The sequence below is a fragment of the Equus asinus genome, chromosome 11, assembly GCF_041296235.1.
Source record: "Equus asinus isolate D_3611 breed Donkey chromosome 11, EquAss-T2T_v2, whole genome shotgun sequence".
NCBI classification, from domain to species: Eukaryota; Metazoa; Chordata; class Mammalia; order Perissodactyla; family Equidae; genus Equus; species Equus asinus.
Window position 1 is genome coordinate 17,288,984 of NC_091800.1, and position 27,776 is coordinate 17,316,759.

General features: G+C 37.5%; 1 protein-coding gene across 1 annotated transcript in view; it reads right to left on the minus strand.

Annotated features, from left to right (window-relative positions):
• Positions 1–1,130: 1,130 nt before the first annotated feature.
• SOHLH2 (spermatogenesis and oogenesis specific basic helix-loop-helix 2) overlaps positions 1,131–27,776 on the minus strand; it is a 52,223-nt gene continuing 25,577 nt past the window's right edge. The window contains exons 7-11 of the mRNA XM_070520529.1: positions 9,834–9,981; positions 9,588–9,676; positions 8,792–8,913; positions 3,599–3,855; positions 1,131–2,205 (exon numbers count right to left, since the gene is read on the minus strand). Of these exons, the coding sequence (XP_070376630.1) occupies positions 2,185–2,205; positions 3,599–3,855; positions 8,792–8,913; positions 9,588–9,676; positions 9,834–9,981 (637 nt within the window). The 3' untranslated portion in view covers positions 1,131–2,184. The remainder of the gene's footprint in view (positions 2,206–3,598; positions 3,856–8,791; positions 8,914–9,587; positions 9,677–9,833; positions 9,982–27,776) is intronic.

A 27,776-nucleotide genomic window follows, 5' to 3' on the forward strand; every position in this document is an offset into this window, starting at 1 on the left:
TAACTGAATGATTTTTGAGTTGTTCAACATTTGAGTGTTCTCCACAGAACACACAACAGTTTGTTTGTTAATACTACCAATTACTGTCATTTGTACCATGTTGGGGAATGGTCCAACTCATACATCTGAAAAGTGAGGGGTAGGAAATGGGTGTAAACAGATTGATACGCTATCAATAAAAATGATAGTGATGGCTAAATATCAACTTCCACTCTTCCCTCTCTCTTAACTTCAAACGGTTCCTAGGTGCTCGACTATGTCTCCTGCTTTCCTTTGGCATAGGCGTTACCTGAGTTCAGATCTTTACTTCCTCTTGGCTCCTCATTCACCCAGGTATCCAAACAAGCATTTATGCATCCATCCCTCCAACCAGCAGTACGGCTGACATTGAGGATACAGAAATAAATAAGGCTAAGTCCCTCTCCTCAAGGAAATGTCTAATAATTTGCCTGAGTCACAGAAAGGGCTCAGGAAACGTTTATTTCTGCCCTACTCCCTGTTCAAACAGGGACAGGGACTGCTACACCACCAGTGTGAAACCTGCAAGCTGTCATCTTTTCTAGGTAAACTCTCTGCAATTTTTCATTGAGAAAATAACACTGCGACTGTCTCATGACCAGCTAACTTGATTTTACAAAGGAAAACCTGCTCTTTTTCTATGGGCTGAAGCCCAACTAGTCTTTCTTCCTTGGTTGAAAGTTGAACTTAGCTGGTAGAGCATGATTTACTAAAAATGAAATTCTCGTATTAGAAATGAATTTGGACACTCGCATGTAGTTCAGGATCATGGGAACTAGCCTTGAAACAAATACAGAGCTTTAACAATGGATCCACTAGTCTCCTATTCACGTTGAAAGGATAAAGGGGACTGAGACTAGCAAGCAGACAGGAACTATGGGTTGTACTCTATATGTCCTCTGTTGAATTCCCAGCCACAAGCTGTCTCTCACGGCCCACATGTGGATCCAGGGAAACCCTGATGCGCACTAAAAGTCCCTGCAGCAATGAAGACCAGCTGTGACCAGAGGAAGCAGTCTCAGTACCCAAAATACCTCAACAGGTTCTCTTACAAAATGTCAAAGCAATTACTCCTAAAGGCAAGAGTATAAAGAGCCAAGCACACATTTGTAATAATAAGCATAGAATCTTAGCTGAAAACTTCTAGTTCCTTTATAAAGTTTGTCAAACATCTACAGATTCCATCATCATGGCATCCTCAAAGAAAAGTTTTACAATTGGACATGAAAATTAGGCTATGCCTAAAGTAATTTTTAAACTCAAAAATCTAGTAAAATTAAATTCCCTACATAGTAATACTAAAAGAGGGAACACATTTTATTAACCAAAACAAAAATGAATTACCATTTTCAGGGTCAAAACTGAATACTTTCTTTAACAATAAAACTTATATTGCATAAGAACATTTCAGTGAAATATAAAAGAAACATTTTTCTTCTGTTATTTTCAACAGTCTTTTCTAATACCCATAGAGAGGAGATGAAAAACAAAGAAAGACTTGCTAGTCTAAGATCTAGAAGGAAAAATTTACCTGTTAGCTATCATTTCACGCAAGGGATTATGAAATGCAAAAACAAACACATCAATTTATTCATTAGTAGTCAAGTGAGGAGGGAAACACCTCTCTCAAACTAAGATAACTTAGTTTGGATGGTGAATAACGAAGGAAGCTCTCTTAAATGTCAGCTCTAGAAAAGACACCACCTGGAAATAAGTAACAGGAGTTCACAGTGATACTAAAAATAAGAATCAAGTTGCAGTATCTGTACTCAGTGACACTGGAGTATCAATGCCCCTCCCCAATCTTATCACTTTATCAAGGCTGCAGGGATCTTCTCTATAGTGCTTTTTTTCTTCATAAATTGTGGAATATCTTTTGAGCAACAAAAGACTCTAGGTCACTAGGCCATTTGTTCTTGTACCTTTCTGGTCGGGGGAGATCCAAGAATGCAGGGAGATAAGTGAAAGCTTGTGGCTGGCATTTTTGCTGCTTGTCTTTCTATCTGCAGAAGCTTTGAGCACATTCATCACAAGCCATACAATGCTAACTCTTTTGATATTACGTCTCTGGGTATAGCTTTCAAGGTCCTTCTTTGTCCCATTCTTCCTGTATTGTCAAACTGCGCCCAATAGGTGGTCTAGACTGTGAATTTCAAACATGTGCTATTAATATGCCCAAAACTGTTGCTGCAAAGGGGGAAAAGAAACCACATTAATTGAATCCTGACGTGTTCTTACTCATAATGTCACAAATATATTTTCTATGTCGTAAAGCAATATGAAATGATTTGCAAAACCATGTGAAATCTTGAGGTGAATAAACCTACAGGTTTTAAAACATGCATTACTGATTGTTATTAAAAGTAATTATTTTCTTACAATTCCCCAACAAAAACTACAGAGAGTAATTATAGGTCAACAACAAAAAAAATAACGTTGTAATGTATTTTCATTTACCCTGGTTTTCCTATTGATAGACTGATGATCATTAGCAACAATATTATATCTGTAGATACTTCATATTTTAAAATTTCTTTGTAATTCCCTTTAGAATATTTCTCTCCAACTTTTTTGGTAAGGTCTCTATCAGTCCCATTTTATAGATTTCATGAGGAAATAATAATAGTACCGACCTCAAAAGATTGTCCAGAGATTCATTAGATCATCCACGTTAAGTACATAGAGTAGGTGGCACATTACGTATGGAGTGTTCAAAACATTTTAGCTATTACTAATATGCAAAAGTATTAGCAACTATCTTAGGGTTATCAGAAGTCCATTTTAAGCAGGGCAGTCTGGTTTGGGTCTTCTTCTAGAACTGGACAGTTCTAAAAAATGAAGATGCCACTGTTTATATACGCTGACCCATCTGCCTAGAATGCTCTTCCTTTCCTCATTCTCACCTCCTAACTCCTCTACTGGGCTAAATCTTACTCTTCAGTTTAGACAGTACTTCTTCCAGGGGTAAGCAGTGCCTAACCTCTCCCAAATCTAGACTGTACTGTATATACTAGGGTACTCCTCCTATGTGCCCCAATGCATATCACAGTTGCCTGCTTCTATGTCTGCTTCTCTATGACACTAAAGCTTCATGAGGGCAGGGAGCACATCTGTCTTTATACACTATATTCTTAGGGTAGCACAACAATAGACCATAGTGGGTGCTCAATAGACATCTGTGATACGAGGACATCTGGGATCCGAAATCAGCCTGGTTGGTGTTGGAAGAACAGGTTTTCACATAGTGTGAGTGACTGCTGCCAGCCTAAGAGGTAAGCAGCAGCCAGTTATGGGGCCAGTTGAGGGTGAGGCTGGGGAAATGGGATGTGGCATTGTAGATGCAGAGGGGAAGACAGGAGGGGCTCTAGAGAAAAGCAGGTTCCATCTGATCACTTAAGGTCACACCAGCAGAGCCACATCCAGATTCGCTGATTCTGGAGATCTAGATACCAGTCGTGCAGCATGGGGAACAGAGCCTGAGTTAACTGCACCCGCTCCCAGTCTAAGAGATGTCAAGTCAGGGACTCCTGCTGGCTGGAATGAAAGAGTCCAGTCTGATCTAAGACGCGAGAAGACTTACCAGACAGTTGGGATGTGTTGCGCAGGTCTGGCCCAGCACAGAATTGCAGTGCTGAGGAAGAAACTTCGAGACTCTGGGCATGGCTGATGGAAAATGAACTGAAAGGTTCTGATTTGTTACAGCAGCTGCATCACAGGAAGGGATGACTTTAGAATAGTATCTGACAGCATGGAAGGCATTAAGAGAGAGAGCTGTGCTGGGAATTCGAGTTTTATATCCATCACCAATAGCATTCTCTGAAGTGGCGCTGGAATGACCTTTAATAAAAAAGAAAACAAATATCCATCAGTATACACAAATCTTAATTCTGAACTATTGTATTTAAAAAGAATTGTCCTCTATTTCATTTCCTCATGTTACAAACTTATACCACTGCTACACTCAAATGCCGATGGAAATATGAATTGTACTTTTCACTAGTGACATTTAGTGCAACACACACACTATAAATTAGTGTTCACATATCCTTAGAAGATAGAGATTTTTGAGGAATATCAGATCTCTGTGTCTTTGCGGGGAGGGGGGGTATGTGTGTGTGTGTGTAGCTTTCACCATAATCAAAATTGTGACCATCCTTATAAAGCAAGGAAGAATGTTGGAAAGAACGCCATTCAGCCATGAATAAAGTTTGGTTGATTTTCTATCAATGAAGTGGGTTGTATCCTTATATAACTATATTCTGCATAGTAACTAGAAGGCAGAAAATTTTTTTTTAACTATATAATGAATGTTAATGTAATCTCAGCACTGTGAATATCTATTTTCCTCTGGACATTAATAATACAGAAAGTAAAATAATGTAATTTCATGTCTAGTTTAAATACAAATTTATCTGGAATATTTCAGAAAAATCATTTCAGCAAATGTGTACAGAGATTTATGGAAAAGGACAAGCAAAGGAAACCTAATAAAGTCTAAACGCTGAATGAGCCAGCCCTTCTGTGTTACAGGCCAGACTTTGGCACAGAAACCTGGTGACCTCAGGTGCTCATTCAATTTCTCCAGCCTTCAGTTGATTGACTTGGGCTGTGAAAGTGGACTTCTAAAGACTTAAGTGTCTTCAAGTGTTCTAATCCTCTTTCAAAAACAATTTGGCAACACGCATTATGAGCTACACGTGTGCTCACGTTCCGGAACTCATTCATCACAGACTTCCAGGTATCCAGCCCAAGGAAAAGTCCAGAATATAGAAAAATGTATATTTGGGGAAATACTTCCTATCATATTATATATAAAATCACTCTCCCCACACAGTCAGAAATACTAAATCTAGCAGCTGGAGGATGGCTAAGAAAATTATTCTATAAATCATTTGATAAACTACTAAAACCATTAAAACGGTGATGAGGGCTGCATAATAAAAATTAAAGTACATATGACATGTTACATAAAAAAAGCAGGAGACAAAATTGGATGTTCAATATAAATACTACTATAGAAAAATATACATAGAAAAAAACAAAGGAAATACATAAAAAATGAACGCAGTTATCTTAGCTCAGTTAATAAAGGACTAATATTGCTTTTTATTTTATTTTATTTATTCTATTTTTTTTGAGGAAGATTAGCCCTGAGCTAACATCTACCACCAATTCTTCTCTTTTTGATGACGAAGATTGGCCCTGAGCGAACAACTGTGCCCATCTTCCTCTATTTTATATGTGGGACACCTGCCACAGCATGGCTTGACAAGTGGTGCATAGGTGTGTGCCTGGCATCCGAACTGCTGAACTCTGAGCTCCTGAAGCAGAGCATGTGAACTGAACTGCTACACCACTGGGCCGGCCCCTAATATTGCTTTTTAAATGGAGAAATGTATATAAATAAAATTAAAATGAGGGTTTTAACTCAAAGACCTGCAAGATCTCCTCCAGTGTGACCATGCCCTGTGTCTGTGGTCCTAGTATACAGTGTGTTCCCAAGAGCAGTTGCTGTAGGTGATGCGATACCCAGAGATGCTGGGCACAGAAAGGCCTGAGCTCACGACCACGGAAAGAGCATTTCAGAGTTTCTGCAGGATATAAATAGAGCACAGAAGTAATGTATGTGCAAGAAGTAACATTGACAGGCATATGCCTATGGCATGACCTCCATCTGATTTAATCTGGGCTGATTTAATCATTCCGTGTGACATCCAGCCACAGCTACTTTAAGGAGATTAACCATGGCTCATGGCTACTTTTTTTCTATTCTCCTCCCCTTTCCTCTAAGTCAGGAGAACAGTCTAAATTGAGTAATAAAACAGTCTGGGGCTGATTTGGTTATATAAACAAGCAGGGCTATACTCTTTTTTTGGTCCTTTTCTCTTTCGACTTTAGACACCATCCCTAGTGACCTCATTTGTCCCCGTGGCTTCCACTATCTCCCCATAATATGCATGGTATCTCTACCGCAGCACTCAAAATACCATAGGACTCATATTCTGCTACAAATCTGTGAGCTCCGTAAGGGCAAGACCCTAGATCTTGTTCATCCTTGTGTCCCCATCTTTGAGGCAGGGGTGTCTAAGCTAAGAACTAAGGATGAACTTGGACTTAACCAGGTGGAGTGTGGCCAAGGACATTCCCAGCATTGGGAACGTGCTGAAGCGAGAGTGGAGTCCCTTCGAGGAAGTCAGCAGAAGGGGGACCTCAGACTCGGGGCTGAGGAGATGGGTAGGGCGTCCTGCCCTCCAGCATCTAACATGCAGGTTAGGAGCTCAATATTTTACTGGTTTCTCAATGAAGAGAAACCTTCAGGAGCCCTGAAAGTCACTGGGAGCTGTGTTCTTTTACTCGGGCTCTGCTTTTTTCTATTTTCTTATTTCTACAAGCACATGGGCATGCCTAGACTTGATAACACAAATAACAAAAATGCCTCACAGTGCATAACTATTTGTTTCACAATGAATATTCATATAATGAATGTTTCTTGAGCCCCTACTGCATGGTAGTCATTGCTCTGGGTGCTACAAATACAGGAATGAACAAAACAGGAAAAAACCCTCCCCATCTTCATGGAGTTGATATTCTAGTGGGAGAAGACAGGCAATAGAAAAATATGCAAGTAAAAACTACTAGAAAGTGATAAGTGCTATGAAGAAAAATACAGCAGAGAAAGTGGATAAGGAGCCCCAGGCATTACGGGACACCGAGAAGGAGTGGGCAGTATTTATTGGATGGTTGAGAAAGACTCACTGAGAAGGTGACACTTAAGCAAAGACAGGAAGGAGGTAAATAAGCTAATATGTTAAATGCTCAGTACACAGTTAGTACTCAATTCATATGAATACTACGCCTCCCTTCATATTCTATTCCCATAATAAAGTCACCAGTGTGCTTGTCAGCTATCAGGAAGATGAGTTTTATCCTGGACAGCCACATGTAAAAGGATGAAATTGGACCACTATACAAAAAAATTAATTCAAAATGGATTAAAGACTTGAATGTAATACCTGAAACCATAAAACTCCCAGAAGAAAACAGGGGGTCAACTCCTTGACTTGGTGTTGGCAATGATTTTTTGGATTTGATACCAAAAGCAAAGGTAACAAAAGAAAAAATAAACAAGTGGGACAACATCAAACTAAAAAGCTTCTGTATAGCAAAAGAAACCATCAAAAATGAAAAGTCAACCTATGGAATGGGAGAAAATATTTGTAAATTATGTATCTGATAAGGGGTTAATATCCAAAATATATAAAGAACTCATACACTCAATAGTGATAAAAACCAATAAAAAATGGACAGAGGATCTGAACAGATATTTTTCCAAAAAACACATACAGATGGCCAACAGGTACATGAAAATATGCTCAATATCTCTAGTCAGGGAAATGCAAATCAAAACCACAATAAGACATCACCTCACACCTGTCAGAATGGCTGTTAGCAAAAAGACAACAAACAACAAACATTGGTGAGGATGTGGAGAAAAGGGAACCCTTCTGCACTGTAAATTGGTGCAGGTACGATGGAAAACAGTACAGGAGTTCCTTAAAAAGTTGAAAATAGAGGCTGGCCCCGTGGCCGAGTGGTGAAGTTCACGTGCTCTGCTTTGATGGCCCAGGGTCTCGCTGGTTCGGATCCTGGGCACAGACATGGCACCGCTTGTCAGGCCACGCTGAGGCAGCGTCCCACACGCCACAACTAAAAAGACCCACAACTAAAATATACAACTATATACTGGGGGGATTTGGGGAGAAAAAGCAGAAAAAGAAAAAAAAAAAGATTGGCAACAGTTGTTAGCTCAGGTGCCAATCTTTAAAAAAAAAAAAAAAGTTGAAAATAGAACTACCGTATCATCCAGCAATCCCACTTCTGGGCATTTATCTGAAGAAAACAAAAACGCTAACTTGAAAAGATATATGCACTCCCATTTCACTATAGCATTATTTACAATAGCCAAGATATGGAAACAACCTAAGTGTCCATCAGTGGATGAATGGATAAAGAAAATGTATACACAAATACAGGAATATTATTCAGCCATAAGAAAGAATGGAATCTTGCCATTTTTGACAACATGGATGGACCCTGAGGGCATTATGCTAAGTGAAATAAGTGAGACAGAAAAAGACAAATACCATATCATCTCACTTATATATGGAATGGCAGAAAAAACCACAAAAAAACCCAAAACCAATCTCATAGATAGAATAGACTGGTGGTTGCCAGAGGCAGGACCCAGGGGGTGGGCAAAATGGGTAAATGCAGTCCAAAGGTATAAACTTCTAGTTATAAAGTAAATAAGTCATGGGATGTAATTACAGCATGGTGACTATAGTTAATAATAGTATATTGCATATTTGAAAGTTGCTAAGAAACTAGATCCTAAAATTTCTCATCACAAGCAAAGAAAATTTGCAACTTTGTACTGTGAAAGATGTTAAGCAGACTTATTTTGGTGATCATTTCATAATGTAGACAAACAACAAATCATTATGTTGTACACCTGAAACTAATATAACGTTATATGTCAATTATACCTCAAAAAAAAAAAGATGAGCTTTCTGATAATGATGGTCAATTTTGAGCCCAGTTTCTGGGATGACACTGTTTAAATGCCTGTGGCCAGCTTGTGTGCTTCAAGTAGACAACACCAGAAGGACTCATGGTATAATCTTTCAGCTCTGCTCCTTTTCCTGCTGTGGCAGTGAAGGACATCCACGCAGGCCCAAGCCCACTACAACCCAGGGCGTCAGGCAGGGCTTACCTCTCCCAGCTTCATCCAAGGAGCTGCCCGAGGCAGGAAGAGAGTACACATTCAGGCACTTATTAGCCAGGAATCTTATCCCTCTCACAGGTGAGCAAGTGCTTGCCAACACACTGTTTTCCCTTAAAAGAAAGAAAGAAAGACTTCACACATTTCTCAAGAAGACAATATGAACATTGCTGAGTTCAATTGCTCTTCTATGATTTAAGTTCTAAAAAACACACACAGAGCCTAAACTGTGGATTAAATATAAGGACCAATTGTTGGCCAGGCCTCAGGAGAATTCTTTAGGATGTGGAGGAATGATTTGCTTTTCCTCTACAGTTTTTCTTTGTTTACATATTCTAATAAATTTAAATAAGGAAGCTTCCATTGGGCACATCACATTTTGTACCAGCAATTTCTTTAAGAACTCCCAAGTGAAGCAGGGCTGGACTGCTCCAGGGCCTGTGACCTCCTATAACAGAGAAAAGCTCAAACTCATTGTGCCCCAAGTGCGTTGCCACAGTCACAACCATCACTACCACTACCGGCAAGGCCTCATTTTAAGATTCTCAGAAATAACAAAAGAAGAAATAAGAGAGAGTCAAACGATGACAGGATCATGGGCCTGAGAATATTACATGTTCTAATACTGTAATTAAATGACACACATCGGAAATGAGAAAAGTTCACTGATTCTCAATAAATACCTGAGTTTTCATTATGAGTGGGTTAAGTGCCTGTCTACACTTCTAGCATCAGCATCAGAGGAAAATAACAAGCCGACTTCAGATTCTCAAGAGCCCTCTCATACCTTTGTGCCATGATCGTGCCTGGGAGGGATAGCTGGATGGGCATTTGTTTCTTACAAAACCGCCTATCACTCTGAAGTGCTTCTGTAATCTACAAGAGAGAAAGAGGGATCTATTCAGATAGCTATAGATATTTTTTCATATATACAAACAAGCGTACATTTCCAACTATAAAAAAACAGAAATAAAATTGTAGCACTAAAGCATTGTCAATGAGAACAAAATTCAAGGGCTTGAAAGTCCAATACCTGGCCCATAACGTCTGGAGGGATTTTCTCCCGGATATACCTCACGTAATCAACTGTTGCCTCAAGAATCGAAGCGGCATCGTTTTTTCTCCCCTTTATATATGGCAGCAGAGTCCGCAGCTGCTCACAGCAATACTTGATTCGTTCTCTAAGCAGAGAATTGTAATAAACAAGGAATAATTAGTCTCATTTTCTCCCTTGTACACAAGGACAAACAATCCTTCCTCCTAGGCTTGTTTATAAAGGAAGTGCCCCCTCCCCATCCAGTCTCCATTTCAGAGAAAGGCTGTGTCCCCACAAGCCAGCAGCCCCCCTGCCCCTGGAATCACAACGTCCTGGCGCGTCTGCTCACACTGCTGCCAAGTACAATGTTTGTGCTGACGGCAGCCCCAGCTCACTTGCTCCAGGCCTGCTGCAGGATACCTAGACCCTGGAGAGAAGGCACACCCCTGCCTACAGAAACCTATAGACGATGCTCCCCTCAGAGGAGAAGATTGCATACTGTACATAAATCCTTTTGCAATTCACACTGGAAGCCTTGAAGGCAAAGAGTAGTCAGGATATTCATGTCACTGTGACCTCGACTACATTTCCAACAATAGATCAATTAGCCTCTTGTAATACATGGGCTTTACACGTAACTTTATGTTCTGAGCCAAAGGAAAATCAGAAGGCTGTTTCCTTTACATGAGGTAGGTATGGACAGAACAAATAAACCAGTATGCAAATGAGACCATCGCCTGGGCTAGTATCAGAGAGAAATTAACCTAAGTGTTTCATAGTTCTGAACGGAAATACATAGGAAATGTAAATGTAAATTGATCTAAGTCTTTGGTACCTTCATTTATGCATTTGTTCACTTAATAAACATTATTAAACACCTGTCTTATGCTGAATACTGCCTTGACATATATAGGGTCAAATGGTGGCCCTGCCAATTATGAGCTGGGACCTTCAGCAAGTTATTAAACCTCGCTGAACCTCATAATAGCAAAAAAAAAAATCAATTAAAAAATCTAAGTTGGAGGCTGGCCCCATGGCTGAGTGGTTAAGTTCATGTACTCTGCTTCGGTGGCCCAGGGTTTCACTGGTTGGGATCCTGGGTGCAGACATGGCACCACTCATCAGGCCATGCTGAGGCAGCGTCCCACATAGCACAACCAGAAGGACCTACAACTAGAATACATGTACTATGTACTTGGGGGGCTTTGGGGAGAAGAAAAAAGAGGAAAGATTGGCAACCAATGTTAGCTCAGGGCCAATCTTTAAAAAACAAAAAATCTAGTTTGATATACAGCCAGTAAAAAAACTTATTCTGGATCAGCGGTGTTTTACCTGGGCTTTGAGCTCTGGGGATTCTGTGGAGGTGTCTCAAGGACTATTCTGGAAAGAAAGGGGTGGAGGAGTCAATAATTTGACAATGTGTAAGAAGGGCTTTGAGGGGCTGGCCCCGTGGCCGAGTGGTTAAGTTCACGCGCTCCGCTGCAGGCGGCCCAGTGTTTCGTTAGTTCGAATCCTGGGCGCGGACATGGCACTGCTCATCAGACCACGCTGAGGCAGCGTCCCACATGCCACAACTACAAGAACCCACAACAAAGAATACACAACTATGTACCGGGGGGCTTTGGGGAGAAAAAGGAAAAAATAAAAGAAAAAAAAAAAGAAGGGCTTTGAAACTTTTAACTACCTTTGACGTGGTACTTCTACTTACAAGGACATAAAACAGAAAAAACTTCGTAAAAAGATATCACTATAGCAATATATCAGTAAAATATGAAAATAATCTAAACACAAAATAAGTGGATGCTTAAGTAAGCTGTAGTATATTAGCTCAGTAGAATATTTTCTGGCAGTGGAAATGACATAAAGTTTATTGAGGAAAAATAGGATATTTTTATAGGAGACAAGTGTAAGATATAAGACAGCATATAAAATATGACCAGAGCTATTAAATAAAGCAAAAATAAAGTACAGAAAAAAAGACTGAAAGCAAAAACATCAAGTAACGGTTATTTCTGGATGGTTGGGCTATGGAAAATATGCTTTCTTTCTTTTATTTTCTATGGTTTCCAAATATTTTTGCTGGGTATATGTCACTTTTAAAATGAAAAATCATGTTAAACATTTTTTCCAACATTCCTTAGGAAAATGTTCAAATATACAGAAAGATTTAAAGAACTAAGAATTCTTAATCATTAAAGTTGGGAGAATTAAGAATTTGTATAGGGAACACTTACATACTCATTACCTAGAGTCTATAGTGAACATCTCCTGTCCTTGATTTCTGTCCTCATATATGAATCATCCCACTGGCCATGCATCCATCGATTTTATTACACCAAAGCATTTAAAGTAAGTTGTAGATTTCAGCACACTAAACCCCTAAACCTATCAGTAGTTGAAGTTCAGATTATTTCATTTTCAGGTAAAAGGCACACAAAATAAAATATACAGATCTTAAGGGTACCATTCCATGAGTTTTGACAAATTCACAAAACCATGTAACATAAACCCTAAGAAACATTATCCTGACCTCAGAAAGTTCCTTACAGTCTTTTCTAATCTCATCCTCTGTAAGAGGCAACCTCATTCTGATATTTTCCTACTCACATTAGTTTTGCCTGTACTTGAACTTCATACAAGTCCAATCTTACAGCATGTGCCCTTTCATGGAAGGTTTCTTCACAAAGGACGTTTTTGAGATTTATCCTCATGGCTGCATATATCAGTTTGTTTCTTTTTATTGAGTAATAGTATCCCATAGTATAAATATGCCAAGCTTATTTATCCATTCTCTTATTGATGAACACTTTGGCTGTTTCCAGTTTGGGGTTATTAATAAAACTGCTAGATCATTCTGTACACCTTTTTGTGAATGTATGCTTTTATTTCTCTTGGGTAAATATCTAGGAATAGAGTTGATGGGTTATTTTATAAATTTATAAGAAAGCAGCAGAAGTTTTCAAAAAATAAGTACCATTCCACACTCCCACCATCAATGTATGAGATTTCCCGTTGTTCCAAATCTTTGATAACATTTAGCATTGTCAGTAGTTCTAACTTTAGCATTTTGGCCTTTCTGAAGGATATGTGGTAGTACCTCATGCTTTAATTTGCATTTCCATGACAACAAATTATGTTGAGCATTTTTTCTAGTGCTTATTGGGCACTAGCATATCTTCATTTGTTAAGTGACTGTTCAGATATTTTACCTATAATTTAATTGGATTGCGGGTCTTTTTATTATTGAACTTTAGCAGTTATTTATATATCTTTAATGTAAGTATTTTGCCAGTATATCTGTTTTGCAAATATTTTCTCCTAGTTTGTGGTTTCCCTATTTATTTTCTTAGTGGTGTCCTTTGATAGCAAAAGTTTTACATTTTGACGAGTCTAATTTATCTACTCTGTCTTATGGTTATTGCTTTCTGTGTCCTGTCTAAGGAAGAACTACCTGTGCTTAGGTTGTGAAGACATTCTCCTATGCTTTCTTCTGGAACTGTACTGTCCAATACAGTAACCATTAGCCACATAAATCTATTTAAATATAAATTAAAGATTCATATCCTAAGTTGCAATAGCCACAGTTCAAATACTACTCAATAACTACATGTCGCTAGCAGCTACCTTATTGGACGATGGACACAGATAGAGGCCATTCCTAACACTGCAGAAAGTTCTATTGAACAATGCTGTTCTAGAAGCGGTGTAGTTTTAACTTTATAGTACAGCTCTGTCTATGCTCCATCTTGAATTAACTTTTTTTTATGGTATAAGCGGCCACAGTTCATAGTTTTTCCAAATGGATATCCAATTGTTTCAGTATTATTTATAGAAAAGATTTTTGTTTCCCAATTTGTTTACTCTGGTTTTGTTGAAAATCAAATGACCATAAACGTGTGGGTCCAGTACTGGGCTGTTGTGTTCCACTGATCTACTAGTCAACCTATACGCTAGCAGCATATTGATTACTGCAGCCGCCTACTAAGGCTTCAATTGAGATAGTTTTAAGTTCTCCAACGTCGTTATGCTTTTTCAAGATTGCTTTATTCTAAGTCCTTTTCTATTTGAAGTCCTTTTCATACATTTTGAATCAGATTGTCAATTCTTACCGAAAAAAAGCCCATTGGGATTATGATTTAGATTCAAATAAAGTTATATTTCAGTTTGGTGATAAGTGACATCTTAACAATAATGAGTCTTTCAATTCATAATTATGGTATAACGCATGATTTAGGTTTTCTTCAGTTTCTCACAGCAATATTTTAAGTGATCAATGTACAGATCCTATATGTCTTTTTGCATATTTGTTCCTAAGTATCCTAAGGCTTTTTTACTCTATTGTAAACATAACTATTTTTAAATTTTTCATTTTCCAATTATTTGCTAATATATAAAAATAAAATTGATTTTTGTACATTGACCTTACATCCTGAAACATTGCTATATTCACGTTTTGGTTCTAGTAGTTTTTTGTAGGTGTCTTAGGATCTTATACATAAACTATAAATCAGAGAGTTTTGTTTCTTCCTTTCTAACCTGTATGTCTTTTATTTCTTTTTCTTACCTAATTGCAATGGCTATGACAGCTTATTCAATGATGAACAGAAGTGGTAAGAATGGGCACCCTTACTTTGCTCCAGATTTTTTCAAGGAACAAAGGGTCAAAATTTTGTCTAGTGTAATATTAGCTATAGGTTTTTCACAGATGCCCTCTAACAGATTGAGGAGGTTCTCTTCCAATTTGTTCTCTTCTAATTTGTTGAAAGGTTTTGTTTTTTTTTTTAAATCTTGAAGCAGTGTTGAATGTTGTCAAATAATTTTTCAGAATCTGTTAACCATGTGGTTTTTCTCCTTTTCTCTGTTTAATGTGGTGAATTGCATTGATTTTTGAATGCTACACCAGCCTTGTTTTCCTAGGATAAACCCTGTGTGGCCATGATGCAGTACATCTTTATATATTACTTAATTTGATTTGCTAAAATTATGTTAAGTACTTTTATGTCTCTGCTCATGAGGGATGTATAATTTTCTTTTTTTATAATGTCTTTATCAGGTTTAAGATTACACTGGCCTCACAAAATAGGTTAGGAACTGTTCCCTCCTCCTCTATTTTCTGTAAGAATTTAAGATTGGTATTACTTCTTCTTTAAAGATTTGACAGAATTCATCAATAAAACCATTTGGGTTTGGTGTTTTCTCTTTGATAAGGCTTTTATAGAAAGTTCAGTTTCTTTAGTATAAAGGAGCTACTCAAATTTTCTGCTTCATCTGGTATCAGTTTTAGTAAATTGTGTTTTTCAAAAATTTGTCCATTTCTTCTAAATGGTTGAACTTCTTGGCATAAAATCATTCAAAATATACCCTTCATGAATCTAAATGTTTATAGGATCTGTAGTGATAATCCCTCTTTCATTCATAATGTTGGTAAAATGTTTTTGGTCTCTCTTCTCACCTGCCTGCCTCCCTTTCTATTTCCTTTGGAAATATTTCAATTTACTTTTTCCAGCTCCTTAAAATGCTCCCTTAGTTCACTGATTTTTATACATTTTGCCTTAAAGCCATAGTGTTTTCCATAAGCTTTGCTTTAGCTGCATCTCACAAATTTTGAAAGAGTCTATTCTCATAATCATTGTTTGCAATATTTTCTAATTTTCCTTGTGATTTTTTTTCTTTTACCCATGGATTATTTAGAAGTGTGTTTTTAGATTTCCAAATATTTGAGGTTTTCCTTTATATCTAATTTTTATTGATTTCTAATTTAGCTTCATTGTGGTCAGGGATGATACTCCTTGTGAATTCAACTCTCTTAAAGGTACTAAAATGTATTTTACCCCCCAGCATAGAGTTTATCTAAGTGAATGTACCACGTGCCTTTGAAAAGAATGAGGTATTCTGCAGTAGTTTTTGGGAATAGTGTTTTACAAATATCTATTAGATCAAGGTGGTTAATCACATCCACATCTTCCGTATCTTACTGATTTTTGGCGTCTGTTATATCAGTTGCTGAGAGAGAGATGTTAAATCTCCAACAATGTTGGTTGCTACTTGTCCCTTTAATCCTGTGAATTTTTGTTTCCAATACATAGTCACATGTTATTTGTGATTGTTATTATCATTCTGATAAGCTGACACTTTCATCATTAGGAAATGTTCGCTTTTTACCTCAATGACACTGTCTGTCTTGAAGTCTACTTTATTTAGTGTTAACAAAGCCAAGCTGGTTTTCTTGTACATACTGTTTCACAGTATATATTTTTCTATTAATTCACTTTACTGTGTCTTTATGTTTACTTGGTCTCTTACAGACAGCAGATAGATGGGTCTTGTTTTTTGTTTTTCTTTTACCCATTCTGACAATCCCTGCCTATAAGTTGAATACAGTTGGATAAAGGTCTACCATTTTACTGTTTTTTTCCCTGTAGTCTCTTTGGCTTTTTCGTTCTTCTGTTCTTCCTTTCTTGACTTATTTTTGAATAATTTTCAAAGTCCAGTTTTAATTGTCTGTTGGCTTCATAGCTATGCCTTTTGCATATCTCTTTAGGATTGCTCTAGGGATGACAACGCATATCAGTAACTTTTCATACTCTATTTAGAGTTAATATTTTATAACATCACATAAAATATATAAATGCTGCAATCACATAAGTACATTTATCCGACTCACTCTTCAGGTTACAGTTGTCATACGTATTAAATTTACATATATTACCATCGCCATAATTTAATGCTATATTTTTAGTTATAATAATCTGAAGCATTTTAAATAAATAAAGAGGGAAAATGTCTGTTTTTCTAATATTTACTCACATATTTATCATTTCTGATGCTATTCAGTCCTTTCTGGAGATTCAAGTTTCCATTTGTTATCATTTCCCTTCAGCCTAAAGAATTCCCTTTAGTTTTCTTACCCAGCAGGTCTGCTGTGTCAAAATCTGTAAGTTGTCTTTTATCTGAAATGTCTTTATTTTACTATTTGCTGTTGGGAAATAATAACTGATGGAAATACGATTCACACAAAGAAGTGAAGGCCATCAGACATGATAAATATGGTAGCATACATAAAAGGTTAGTTTTCTAACTTATTAACATCTTAAAAACCAACAGTACATCTATCTGACAGACCTGGAGCAGTTACATCTGCTGCTAGGGTTTCCACTAGAGAGGCAAGAATAAAGTGTTCTCGCACTTTCTATGTGTCTGACTGTGGCAGCCAAGATTGAAAGGGGGAATAGAGGAGAAAGACATGGTAATACAGAGAAAAAGATGAAGAGAGAATTTTTGCAACTCAGAAATAACCTCATAAACAATGGAGAGCCTGTTTTACTAAAAAAAAAAATCTAAACTTTGAGTTAAAAGACAAACAATAGTTACAGATTAAGATGACTAAAAATTATTCACCATTTCCTCGATGAAGAGGTAAGGTCTATGTTCCCTTCCCTTGAATCTCTGCTGGCCTGTGTCTGCTTTAACCAAGAGCTATCTGGAGAAGTGACCCTACAACAGTTCTAGGACAAGCATATAAGCAGATGTAGCTTCAGCGTTGGCCTCATGAAACCCTGAGCTGTCATGTAAGAGATCTGTCGAGCTTGCTGCGGAGGTGCTGAGACTACAGGGAAAGAAAGCAACCCATTTGAGCACCACCTTCCAACCATGCCCACTAAGAGACCATCCTTGTGGATGATAATGCGGTGGGCTCTGCAGACAGGTCATTTGCCAGCTGAACACCATGGAGTAATCAGAGTAAACACCACATGGAGAAGAACCAGAGGCAAGTTCTGCTCAAATGGATGACTCATAAAATTATGAGATTTGATAAACGGGTTGTTGTTTTAAGCCACCAAGTTTCAGGGCAATTTGTTACATAGAAATAGTTAACTGGAATAATAGCTTACTGTTTAAAGCAAAAATAATAAAAATGTGGGGTCGATAACATATGTAAAGGTAAAACGTACAACAATAAAAGAAAATAGGAGTGGGTAAATGGAAATCTACCATTACATGTTAAATGGCATAATATCAACGCAAGGTAGACTATGATAGGTTAAGGATGAATATTATAATCCAAGAACAACCACTAAAAATCATAGTTTTAGCTAAAAATCCAATAGAGATAAAAAGGAATGCTAAAACATACTTGATTAATCCAAAGGAAGGCAAACAATAAGAAAAAAAAAAGGAACAGACAATAGATTAGACTAGTGAAAACAAACAGAAAAATCGTGGACCTAAAGCTAAACTTAGTAATTAAACTATATGCAAACAGACTAAACACTCCAGATGAACAGCAGAGATTGTCAGAATGGGCAAATAAAAAAGAAAAACGAGATTCAACTACAGGCTGTTTACAAGAGATATTCTTTAAATAAGGATATATGTAGGTTACAAGACAACCATGCAAACACTAATCACAAGAAAGCTATATATCAAAGTAGATTTTAAGACACAGTATTAGCATACATAAATTAGCATTTATCATTTCCTAATGACAAACGGTCAATTCATTAAGAAGACAGGCACTTAAAATAAGAGCTTCAAAATACATGAAGCAAAAACTGACAGAAGTAATGTGAAAAATAGACCAATCTATAGTCAGCATGAAGATTTTAACCCCCTCCAAAAATCAATAAGGGTACAGAATATGTGAAAAACTACCAACAATTCTACCTAATTAATATTTATGGAACACTATACCCATAATCAGCAAACTCCACATTCTTTTCAAGTGCACATGGAATATTCATCAAGGGAGACCAAACTTTGGGCCATAAAGCAAGTCTCAGAAAATATCAAAGCTTATAAAACCTCACAGAGCATGTTCTCAGATGACAATGTAATTAAATTATAAATCAATACCTGGAAAATCTCCAAACACTTGGAAATTAAGTTACATACTTCTAAATAATCATTGGTCAAAGAAAAAATCACAAGGGATATGAGAAAAATATTTTAAACCGAATGATAGTGAAAATATATCAAAATCTATGAGACACAGCTAAAGCACTGCTAAAAGAGAAACTTTTATAAAGGGAAATTTATAGTTTTAAATGCTTGTATTACAAAAGAAGAAAAGGTTAAAATCAATTATTTAAGTTTCTACCCAAGAAGAGAAAACAAAAGCAAAGTATAGAAAAAAGGAAATGACAAAGAGCAAAATCAATGAAACATAAAATGAGCCAATAATAGAGAATATCAGTGAATAAAAATCTGGCTGGCCCCGTGGCCGAGTGGTTAAGTTCGTGCTCCACTTCAGCGGCCCAGGGTTTTGGCAGTTTGGATCCTGGGTGTGGACATGGCACCGCTTATCAGGCCATGCTGCGGTGGCATCCCACATGCCACAACTAGAGGGACCCACAACTAAAATATGCAACTATGTACTGGGGGGATTTGGGGAGAAAAAGAAGAAAAAAAAAATTGGTTCACTGAAAAAATCAATACAACTGATAAATCCCTTGCTAGACTGATCAAGAGAAAAAGAGAGAAAACAAACTATCAATGCCAGAAATGAAAGAAGGAACATCATCAGAGACCTACAGACATTAAAATGATATTAAGAGAGTATTATGAATATAAAGTCATCCAATAAGTTTGATAACTTTGACTAAATGGACAAATTTCTTGAAAGACATAAATTAAACCAAACTCACAGGAAAAATAAAGAAAAACCAGTCCTATAATCATTAAGGAAATTGAATTTCTAATTAAAATGTTCCCACAGAGAAGATTTCAAGCCTAGATGACTTCACTGTTGAGTTCTATCAAACATATCAATCCTACACAACTCTTTCGAAAAGAAAGACTTTTTATTCCTTTTTATGAGGTCAGCAGTTCCTTGATACTGAAATCCGATAAAGACATTATAAGAAAACCACAGACCAGTGTCCTTCATGAACACCAATGCAAAATTGTTAACAAAATATTAGCAAATCTAATCCAGCAATAAACAAAAAGGATTGTACATCAAGACAAAGTAGGGTATAACATTTTAAAAAACCAATGTAATCATTACATTAACAGAAAAAAAGATAAAATCATAGATATTTAACAGATACTGAAAACACACTGACAAAATTTTACATCCATTCATGATAAAAACTTGAACTAGGAGTAGAAGGAAACTTTCTTAAGCTGTTAAAGGGCACGGACAAAAACTTGCAGCTTACATCATGTGTAATGGTAAGACTTCACACTTTCTCTATAAAATTGAAACATAGGCAAGGATGTCTACTCGCATCACTTCCAATTCAAAAAACTGGTGGACCTAGCCAGGGGATTAAGGAAGAAACAAACATAAAAGCCACAAAGATTGGAAAGGAAGATGTAAAGTGTTTTTATTCACAGATGACATAATTACATATGTAAAAAATCCTAAGGAATCCACAAAAAATGACTAGAAGTGATTAATAGATACAGCAAGGTCACAGGATACTAGGTCAACATACAAAATAAATTTAATTCTACATGCTAGTAATAAAAATTTTGAAAATAGGACTAAAAAATATTGTTAACAATAAAATTTTTAAAGACCCACAAATCATTCAGGAATAAACTTAATAAACTACAAAACATGGCTGAAATAAATCAAAGACAATCATTAAAAAATGGAGAGAAAGACTGGAAGAATCAATATTATTCAATGCCAATTTCCCCCTAAACTGATCTATTGATTCAACACAATCTTAATCCATATCTTAGTAGGATGTTTTTTAAAAAAAAATTTAGGGGCCGGCCTGGTGGTGCAGCAAAGTTCACATATTCCACTTCTTGGTGGCCCGAGGTTCGCCATTTCGGATCCTGGGTGGGGACATGGCACTGCTTGGCAAAAGCCATGCTGTGGTAGGCATCCCATGTATAAAGTAGAGGAAGGTGGGCATGGATGTTAGCTCAGGGCCAGTCTTCCTCAGCAAAAAGAGGAGGATTGGCAGTAGTTAGCTCAGGGCTAATCTTCCTCCAAAAAAATTTACCAGCTTATGTAAAAATTTACATGAAAAGTCAAAGGACTTTTAACATACAAAGCAATTTGAAAATGAACAACGTTGGAGGACTTTGTCTGATTTTGAGACTTCATACAAGGCTACTATAATCATGAAAGTAGAATACCAGAGTGAAGAAGATAGATAAATAGATGAGTGGAATAAAATAAGAAATCCAGAAATACACTGATAATGACAATGGTCCCCCCTTATCCACGGTTTCATTTTCTGTGGTCCAAAAATATTAAATGGGTGAGACAGAGGCCACAGTCATATAACTTTTATTATAGTACATGGTTATAAATGTCTTACTTTATTATGAGTTATTGTTAATCTCTTACTGTGCCTAATTTATAAATTAAACTTTATCATAGGTATGTACGTATAGGAAAAGACATAGTATATATAGGGTTCAGTACTATCCACTGTTTTAAGGCATCCACTGGGGGTCTTGGAATGTATCCCTCAAGGGTAAGGGGGCCTCTGGTATACGACAATTAATTTTTATGAAAGTACCAAAGCAATTCACTAGAGAATTAAAAGTCTTTTCAATAAAATCTTGAAAATATCCATCTGAGAAAAAAAAACCTTAAGACTTACTTCATAACATACATAAAAATTAAGATGAATAAAATAATCATAAAGAATAAAGCTACAGAACTTCTTGTAAACAATAGGGACATGTCATTGCAACTTGGTGGTAAGCAATGATTTCTAATACAGGATAGAGAAAGCAAGATATGTATTTATAATACTGATAAATTAAAAAAAAATTCTGTTCATCAAAAGACACTGTTACAAAAATGAATAGTGAGCCACGGACTAGAAGAAATATTTCAAGACATAAATCTGACAAAGGATCTGAATCCAGACTATTAAAGAGCTCCTAGAACTCAATAACAAAAACAAAAGTAATCAAATCTTTTTAATGGGCAAAAAGATTCGAACAGACTGTTCATAAAAGAAGATATACAAATGGCCATAAGCAGATGAAAGCGTGCTCAACCTCATTAATCATCAGGGAAATGCAAATTTAAAGCACAATTAGATCACACTCTGCAACCACTAGAATAGCTAAAATGAAAAGGGCTAAGGATACTAAACATTAGTGAGGATATGGAGCAAACAGTACTCTCACACATTGCTGGTGGGAGTGCAAAATGGTGCTACAGTTTTGGAAATCTGCTTGGAAGTCTCCTAAAAAGAGAAACATACACCCAATCCTACGACAGGCAATTCTATTTCTGGGTACATAGTCAAGAGAAATGGAAATTGAGGTTCACAAGACATATATAAAAGAATGTTTACAGCAGCTTTCTTCTTAAAAGACAAAACCCAGAGAATGAATAACCAAAATGTAGTACTCCTCAACAATAAAGAGGAACAAACTACTGATACACCTAACAGAATTAATGAAATGGGTGAAAGAAGCCAGACTGAAGTGTACATATTGATGGTTCCATTTATATAAAGTTCTAGAACAAGCACAACAAAGCCATGGTGATAGAAAACAGAATGGTTAGTTGTCTCTGTGGGATGGGAAAGGATAGACCAGGAAAGAGCACCAGGTGATTTAAAATGTAGGTTTTATTATTAGTCAGGTATGGTGGGGCCGACAGATCAGGAGAAGACTGCCATTAAAAAGATAGTTTGTTACTCACAGTTTGCAAGAGGAGGGGGCACTTCACACCACACAGGGCCACATGGAGAAGCACCAGGGGCAGTTAGGAGGCAGAAAGAGTTGGAGAAAAACGTGGGCAAGAGCCTTTATTGTGGTTTCTGAGGGAAGGAATGGGCAAGGCGGGTAAGCAGGCTTAGGACTGGCTAGCCTGAATAACTTCATCAGGCTCTGGGGTGTAGCGGCTGTCCCGAGTTGTCTGGTGCCCAGCCCTGAGGTGATTAGGGCAGGGGAATGTTGGCCTGAAGCATAACAGCTTAACAGAGGAGGCGGGTGTGGGCGGCCTCTGAATTGGTCAGTTTGCATATGGAAGGTGCGCTCTCAGGCAAATCATTTACTCTCTCTAAAAACTGGCTAGCCCTGGGAGAGGCAGTCTCCCCATGGTCAGTAAGGGCCCAGATGTCAAAACATCAGAACAAAAAGAGACACTTAATATACAAGGGAATATCTTAATATGATGGAAGTGTTGTAGTTTAGATGAGTGTAAGCATTTGTCTGCCTCCTACCTAACCCTGGTGCTTCCCTATGAGGCCCTGAGCCACAGTGTGGTGTACCCCTTTCTCCTGGGAACTGAGCAACAAACCATCTCTTCAAAACTCATCAAACCATAGACTCAAACACAAGCAACCCATCTCTTATAAACACTCACTTGATCTTCTTGATACCCATTGAAGGTAACTCTTTATCCTAAATTCTTTAATATTCCCAAGACTATGAAGTGTATCAGCAAATCTTATGGATCTAGCCTCTTTCACTGTGTCTTGAAATCTTTCTGGTTCTAACATCAAGGTTAGGAACTCGAGGCTAAGACAAGGCTGGGGAATAAGTAATAGTGGAGCAAATACGTAAGTAAAGTTTCATCCTTTGAAGTGACCTCTTCTGAGCAGAATTTCACTCAAGTCATATGTATTAGCTAAAAATATGTAATACGTCTGAAAGAAGATATTTGCAACATAGATATCTGGCAAAAGGTTAGTATACAGAATATATAACGAACTTCTAAAAATCAATTTAAAAAACCAAAAACACTGGGGCAGGCCCAGTGGCACAGTGGTTAAGTGCGCATGTTCCACTTCAGCGGCCCGGGGTTCACCGGTTCAGATCCCGGGTGCAGACGTGGCACTGCTTGGCAAGCCATGCTGTGGCAGGCATCCCACATATAAAAAAAAAAGTGGAGGAAGATGGGCATGGTTGTCAGCTCAGGACCAGCCTTCCTCAGCAAAAAGAGGAGGATTGGCGGCACATGCTAGCTCATGGCTAATCTTCCTCAAACAAAACAAAACAAAATAAAAACAGAAAAATCCAGTAAAAAGAGAAAAAAAATACACTTAAGATTTTATTGTATATTAATTTCATGGCATTTCATTGTATGTTAATTATGTCACAATTTTTGAAAAACTGAAAAAACAGAAGAATGAGAAGGAAAGGTTTAGTGAAACTTTTTGAAGGATAAGCTCAAATATCAGCTCAAAGAAGGAGGATAACAGGCTCCAGGGACTCCATATGGTCTTGTCTTTTCTTTTTCCTTTGTGTATAGAAGCAGCAACAGACAACACAGTTCACAGAGTATGTTTTGTCTTTGTCATCTGCCACAGAAGCCAGCTTCAATACGACCCAATCCAACTAAGTCAGGAAAAGAATCAATCTGGCTTCATTCTTTCCCAGTTAAGAGTGATTCTGAGAGGCAGAAACAGATCTGAAGCTCAAGGTCTTGGTCCCAACTAAGTCTTTGGGTCTCTCCTCTGTATAAATGTGTCTCAAGCAAACAAGAACTCACAGAGAAAGGTCTCTTGGCCAGATATGACTTGGCACCTTCTGAGAACTTCCTGTTCTACCTTCCTTGAATTTCTAGTACTTGACTAGCCCTGAAAAAGCCTTCATTTGTGAGATACCATGGCGAAGCTCACTTTCACTTCTTTTCAAGTGAGTAGACATCCTGAAAACTATTAAACCACATCATTTCAGACTTCTGGTCACACAAACAAAATGATGGCATCCCTTTGAAAAATACATACTTTACCAAGATAAAGAAATATTTATGTATTTAAAACGTATAATGAAAGGGAATTCACCAAGAATATTGAAATTATGTAGCTAATTTTTATTAATCTATTCTGATAAAGAAAACAGAGATGTTAGAGCTGTTTAAAAAAGAAATTCTCAAATGCAAATATTCAAAACCACCAGCTGGGATCATTATTTCCTTAACATTAGCAAACATCATGTTACCCTATGCTGCTTACAAACAAAAAAGAGCAAAACAAAACAAAAAAGACCAAACCTATGTAAAGCGGATGATTGGGAGGAAGAGGAGCAGGAAAGGAAACAGACTAGAAGAATCGGTTTCAAGATTCACAGGCATAATCAGAAGCGTTAAGAGGAAGAAAAGGTAAAAAAATAATTAGTTATATGGATGAATTGTTCACTTTCTGGTATCTCTCAAGCAAATCTCTAAAGGGGAATAGAGGGGGTCCTGGCTACAGCTTTTCTTTTGGGGAAACAAAGATTTCCAGCCCTTAAATAATGCAACAGGGGTGGAGATCCCCAAAGTATCTTTTTAGTCTACCAGGTGTGGTTCTCAGATTTTAGTTTTCATCAATCATTAAAATTGAAAAATAAAAACAACACAGAGCTTTGCGGGACCAATAAAGGATCGCCAAAGTTAGATCTGGACATGAAAAGTAATGAAAGAAAGGTACCATCTCCCAACATCATTTTGTTGGAATCACTTACTAATATCACAATTTTCACACCAAATAAAGTATGAAAAACAATCTTAGAATATGAATTGTATAATATGTAGCTTTAAAAATCCTCATTGCACTGCATTTTTCTCCTTTCACTGCAGATCAGTGACCTCTACAGAAGAGCACTGGTCAGCAGGCCTGCAGTCTTCACTTGGCCAAAGCAGCAGACTTGTGAGTGAAGTCCTTTGGCACCAGACTAGCCCATTCACCAGCACATCTTATCAAGCCCCAAACCCCATCTTCCCATTAATCTTTGGCAGATAACAGAGGCCATTTGGCAGAATTCGCTCAACTTCCTCCTCCTTTCTGTTCGCCATCAAAAGACTCATCTTCATCCACACTTAGCTTTAGCTCCTTCTCTCTATTTTCAGTAGAAGAGGTATTCTTTCACCTGGTTCTAGATTCTGAAGACTTCTGCCACCTCAGAAATAGGCTAAATCCATCACCAACCCCACTCCCCAGCAGTAGGGGATTAAAATTCTTTGACATCCCTCCCACTGAGAAGTGGGGTCTAAGTACCCTTGCCTTGGATCTGGGTAGGCTCTGTGACCTCTTTGACCAATAGCATATGATAGAAGTGGCACTGGGCCATCTTCTGGTTCCAGGCCTTAAGAGACTGGCAGTTCCTTCTTCCTGTCTCTTGGAACACTCTCTCTAGGACGCCTGGGCTGCCATGTAAGAAGTCTGACAACCCTGATACTACCATGTTGGAGAAGCTTCAGTTGACAGCGCCAGCTGAGCTTAGCCTTCCAGCCATCCCTGCAAAGGCTCCAGATGGAACGCCTTGCACTTTCCTGACTAGACCATCCACCAGCTGAATACTACTAAGTGACTTCAATTAATGTCATGTAGGCAGAAGAATTGCCTAGCTGAGCTCTGCTCAAACTGCTAACCCATAAAACCATGTATCAAGCCAATAAATTTTGGGTTCATTTTTTTTGCAGCCACAGATAACCAGAACATAAGTATCTTCAAGAATTCTGTCTCTCTTCCAGCTATATTCTTCTGGAATATAAATATAAACATGCTCAAGTCTGGCTCAGTCTTATCAAAATTTCTCATTTTATCCTAAATTCCCTTTTACGTACCAAACATCTTCATTTTCTCTTTCATTTCATCTATGCTCCCACCTGTCATTTTCCATCTTTCTGCAATGGTGCTTCTTCCCTAATCAGGCCAATAAATTATTTTTGCCTAGATGCATGACATTTAGGTTTAGTTAAATACAAATAATCAATTATCAGTTCTTACCTTACCTGATCTCTGTGTCATGTGATACTCTTTCCTTTAGGAAACTCTTTTCTTCCCTAGTCTCAATACCATACCATCTTGGTTTTCTTCTTATCTTCCTAGTAACTCTTTTTCCCCTGATTTCTTCTCTGCTGCCTGTACCTTAAATATTGAGATTTTCCCCAACGTTCTTTTTTCCACTTATTTCTTCCCTATATGATTTTCAAAGTCATCATATCCATTCCTGCATCCACTATGTCAAATAGACGCTGTATGGTGAGAGCTCTAAGTCTATATTTCTAGCCTAGATCTTTCTCTAGAACCTAAGGGCCAACTCCTGACTGGACAGAACCATTTAAACCCGGAGGTGTTCAAACTCAACAAGAGAAAAATTCACCCCCCACCCACTAACGGATTGCCATTCTACTGTACTTCCCAGTCAGTCAATGGTATCAATATCCACTTGGATGTTACTCTTGACTCCTCGTTCAGCCATGCTCATACTGATTCTATCCACTTAATATCTCTGGGATTGGCTTATTCCTTGCTATCCCATTTCTAACACCATAGTTCAGGATTTCATCATTTCTCATTACAGACTCCACTGACCTCCAGATTCAATCCACTCTTTAACATCCTGCTACAGTGTTCATTACCTCATCACTCCTTTGTTAAAATCCTTCAGTGTCCCTCCCAATGAATGGTTCAGATTCAAATTCAAATTCCTTAACATGACATACCCAGCCCTTACCAACTACCTCTCAGTTCTTGCCTCTCCCCATTTGTGCCCTTATAGTACATGGCAATACTTACAGTTCCATAAATTCACTTTGTTAGATTACCAGCCTCTGTACCTGCTACCCCTGCCATAGGAAACATCCTTGCCCGACTTCTAAGCCAAATTAATAGTGACTTTTTGTTTAAAGCTCAATTTAGCCATCATCTTCTTAAGAAAGCCCTCCTGGCCGCCTTATTCTGTCTTAGGTAACTTTCCTGGTATGCTTACTGTATGTTCGTCTTGATGATGACATTTATTAAAACAAAAAATAGCCTATTTAGAAGTCTGTCTGAGCACTAGACTAAGACATCCTTGAAGACAAGCGTTTATTTTTTATCTCAGTTCTTGAATCATGTTCTGGCATATAGTAGATACTTATAGATATTTGGTGAGTGAGTAAATAAATGAGTGAGTGGCATGTATTTAGTTGTCAGATTTACTAGTTTCACATAGACTTTTAACAATATTACAAAAAATTATGAAATTCATCAAAATAATCTCTTCCTACAAAGGAATAATGCTAAAAAAGGGCTTATC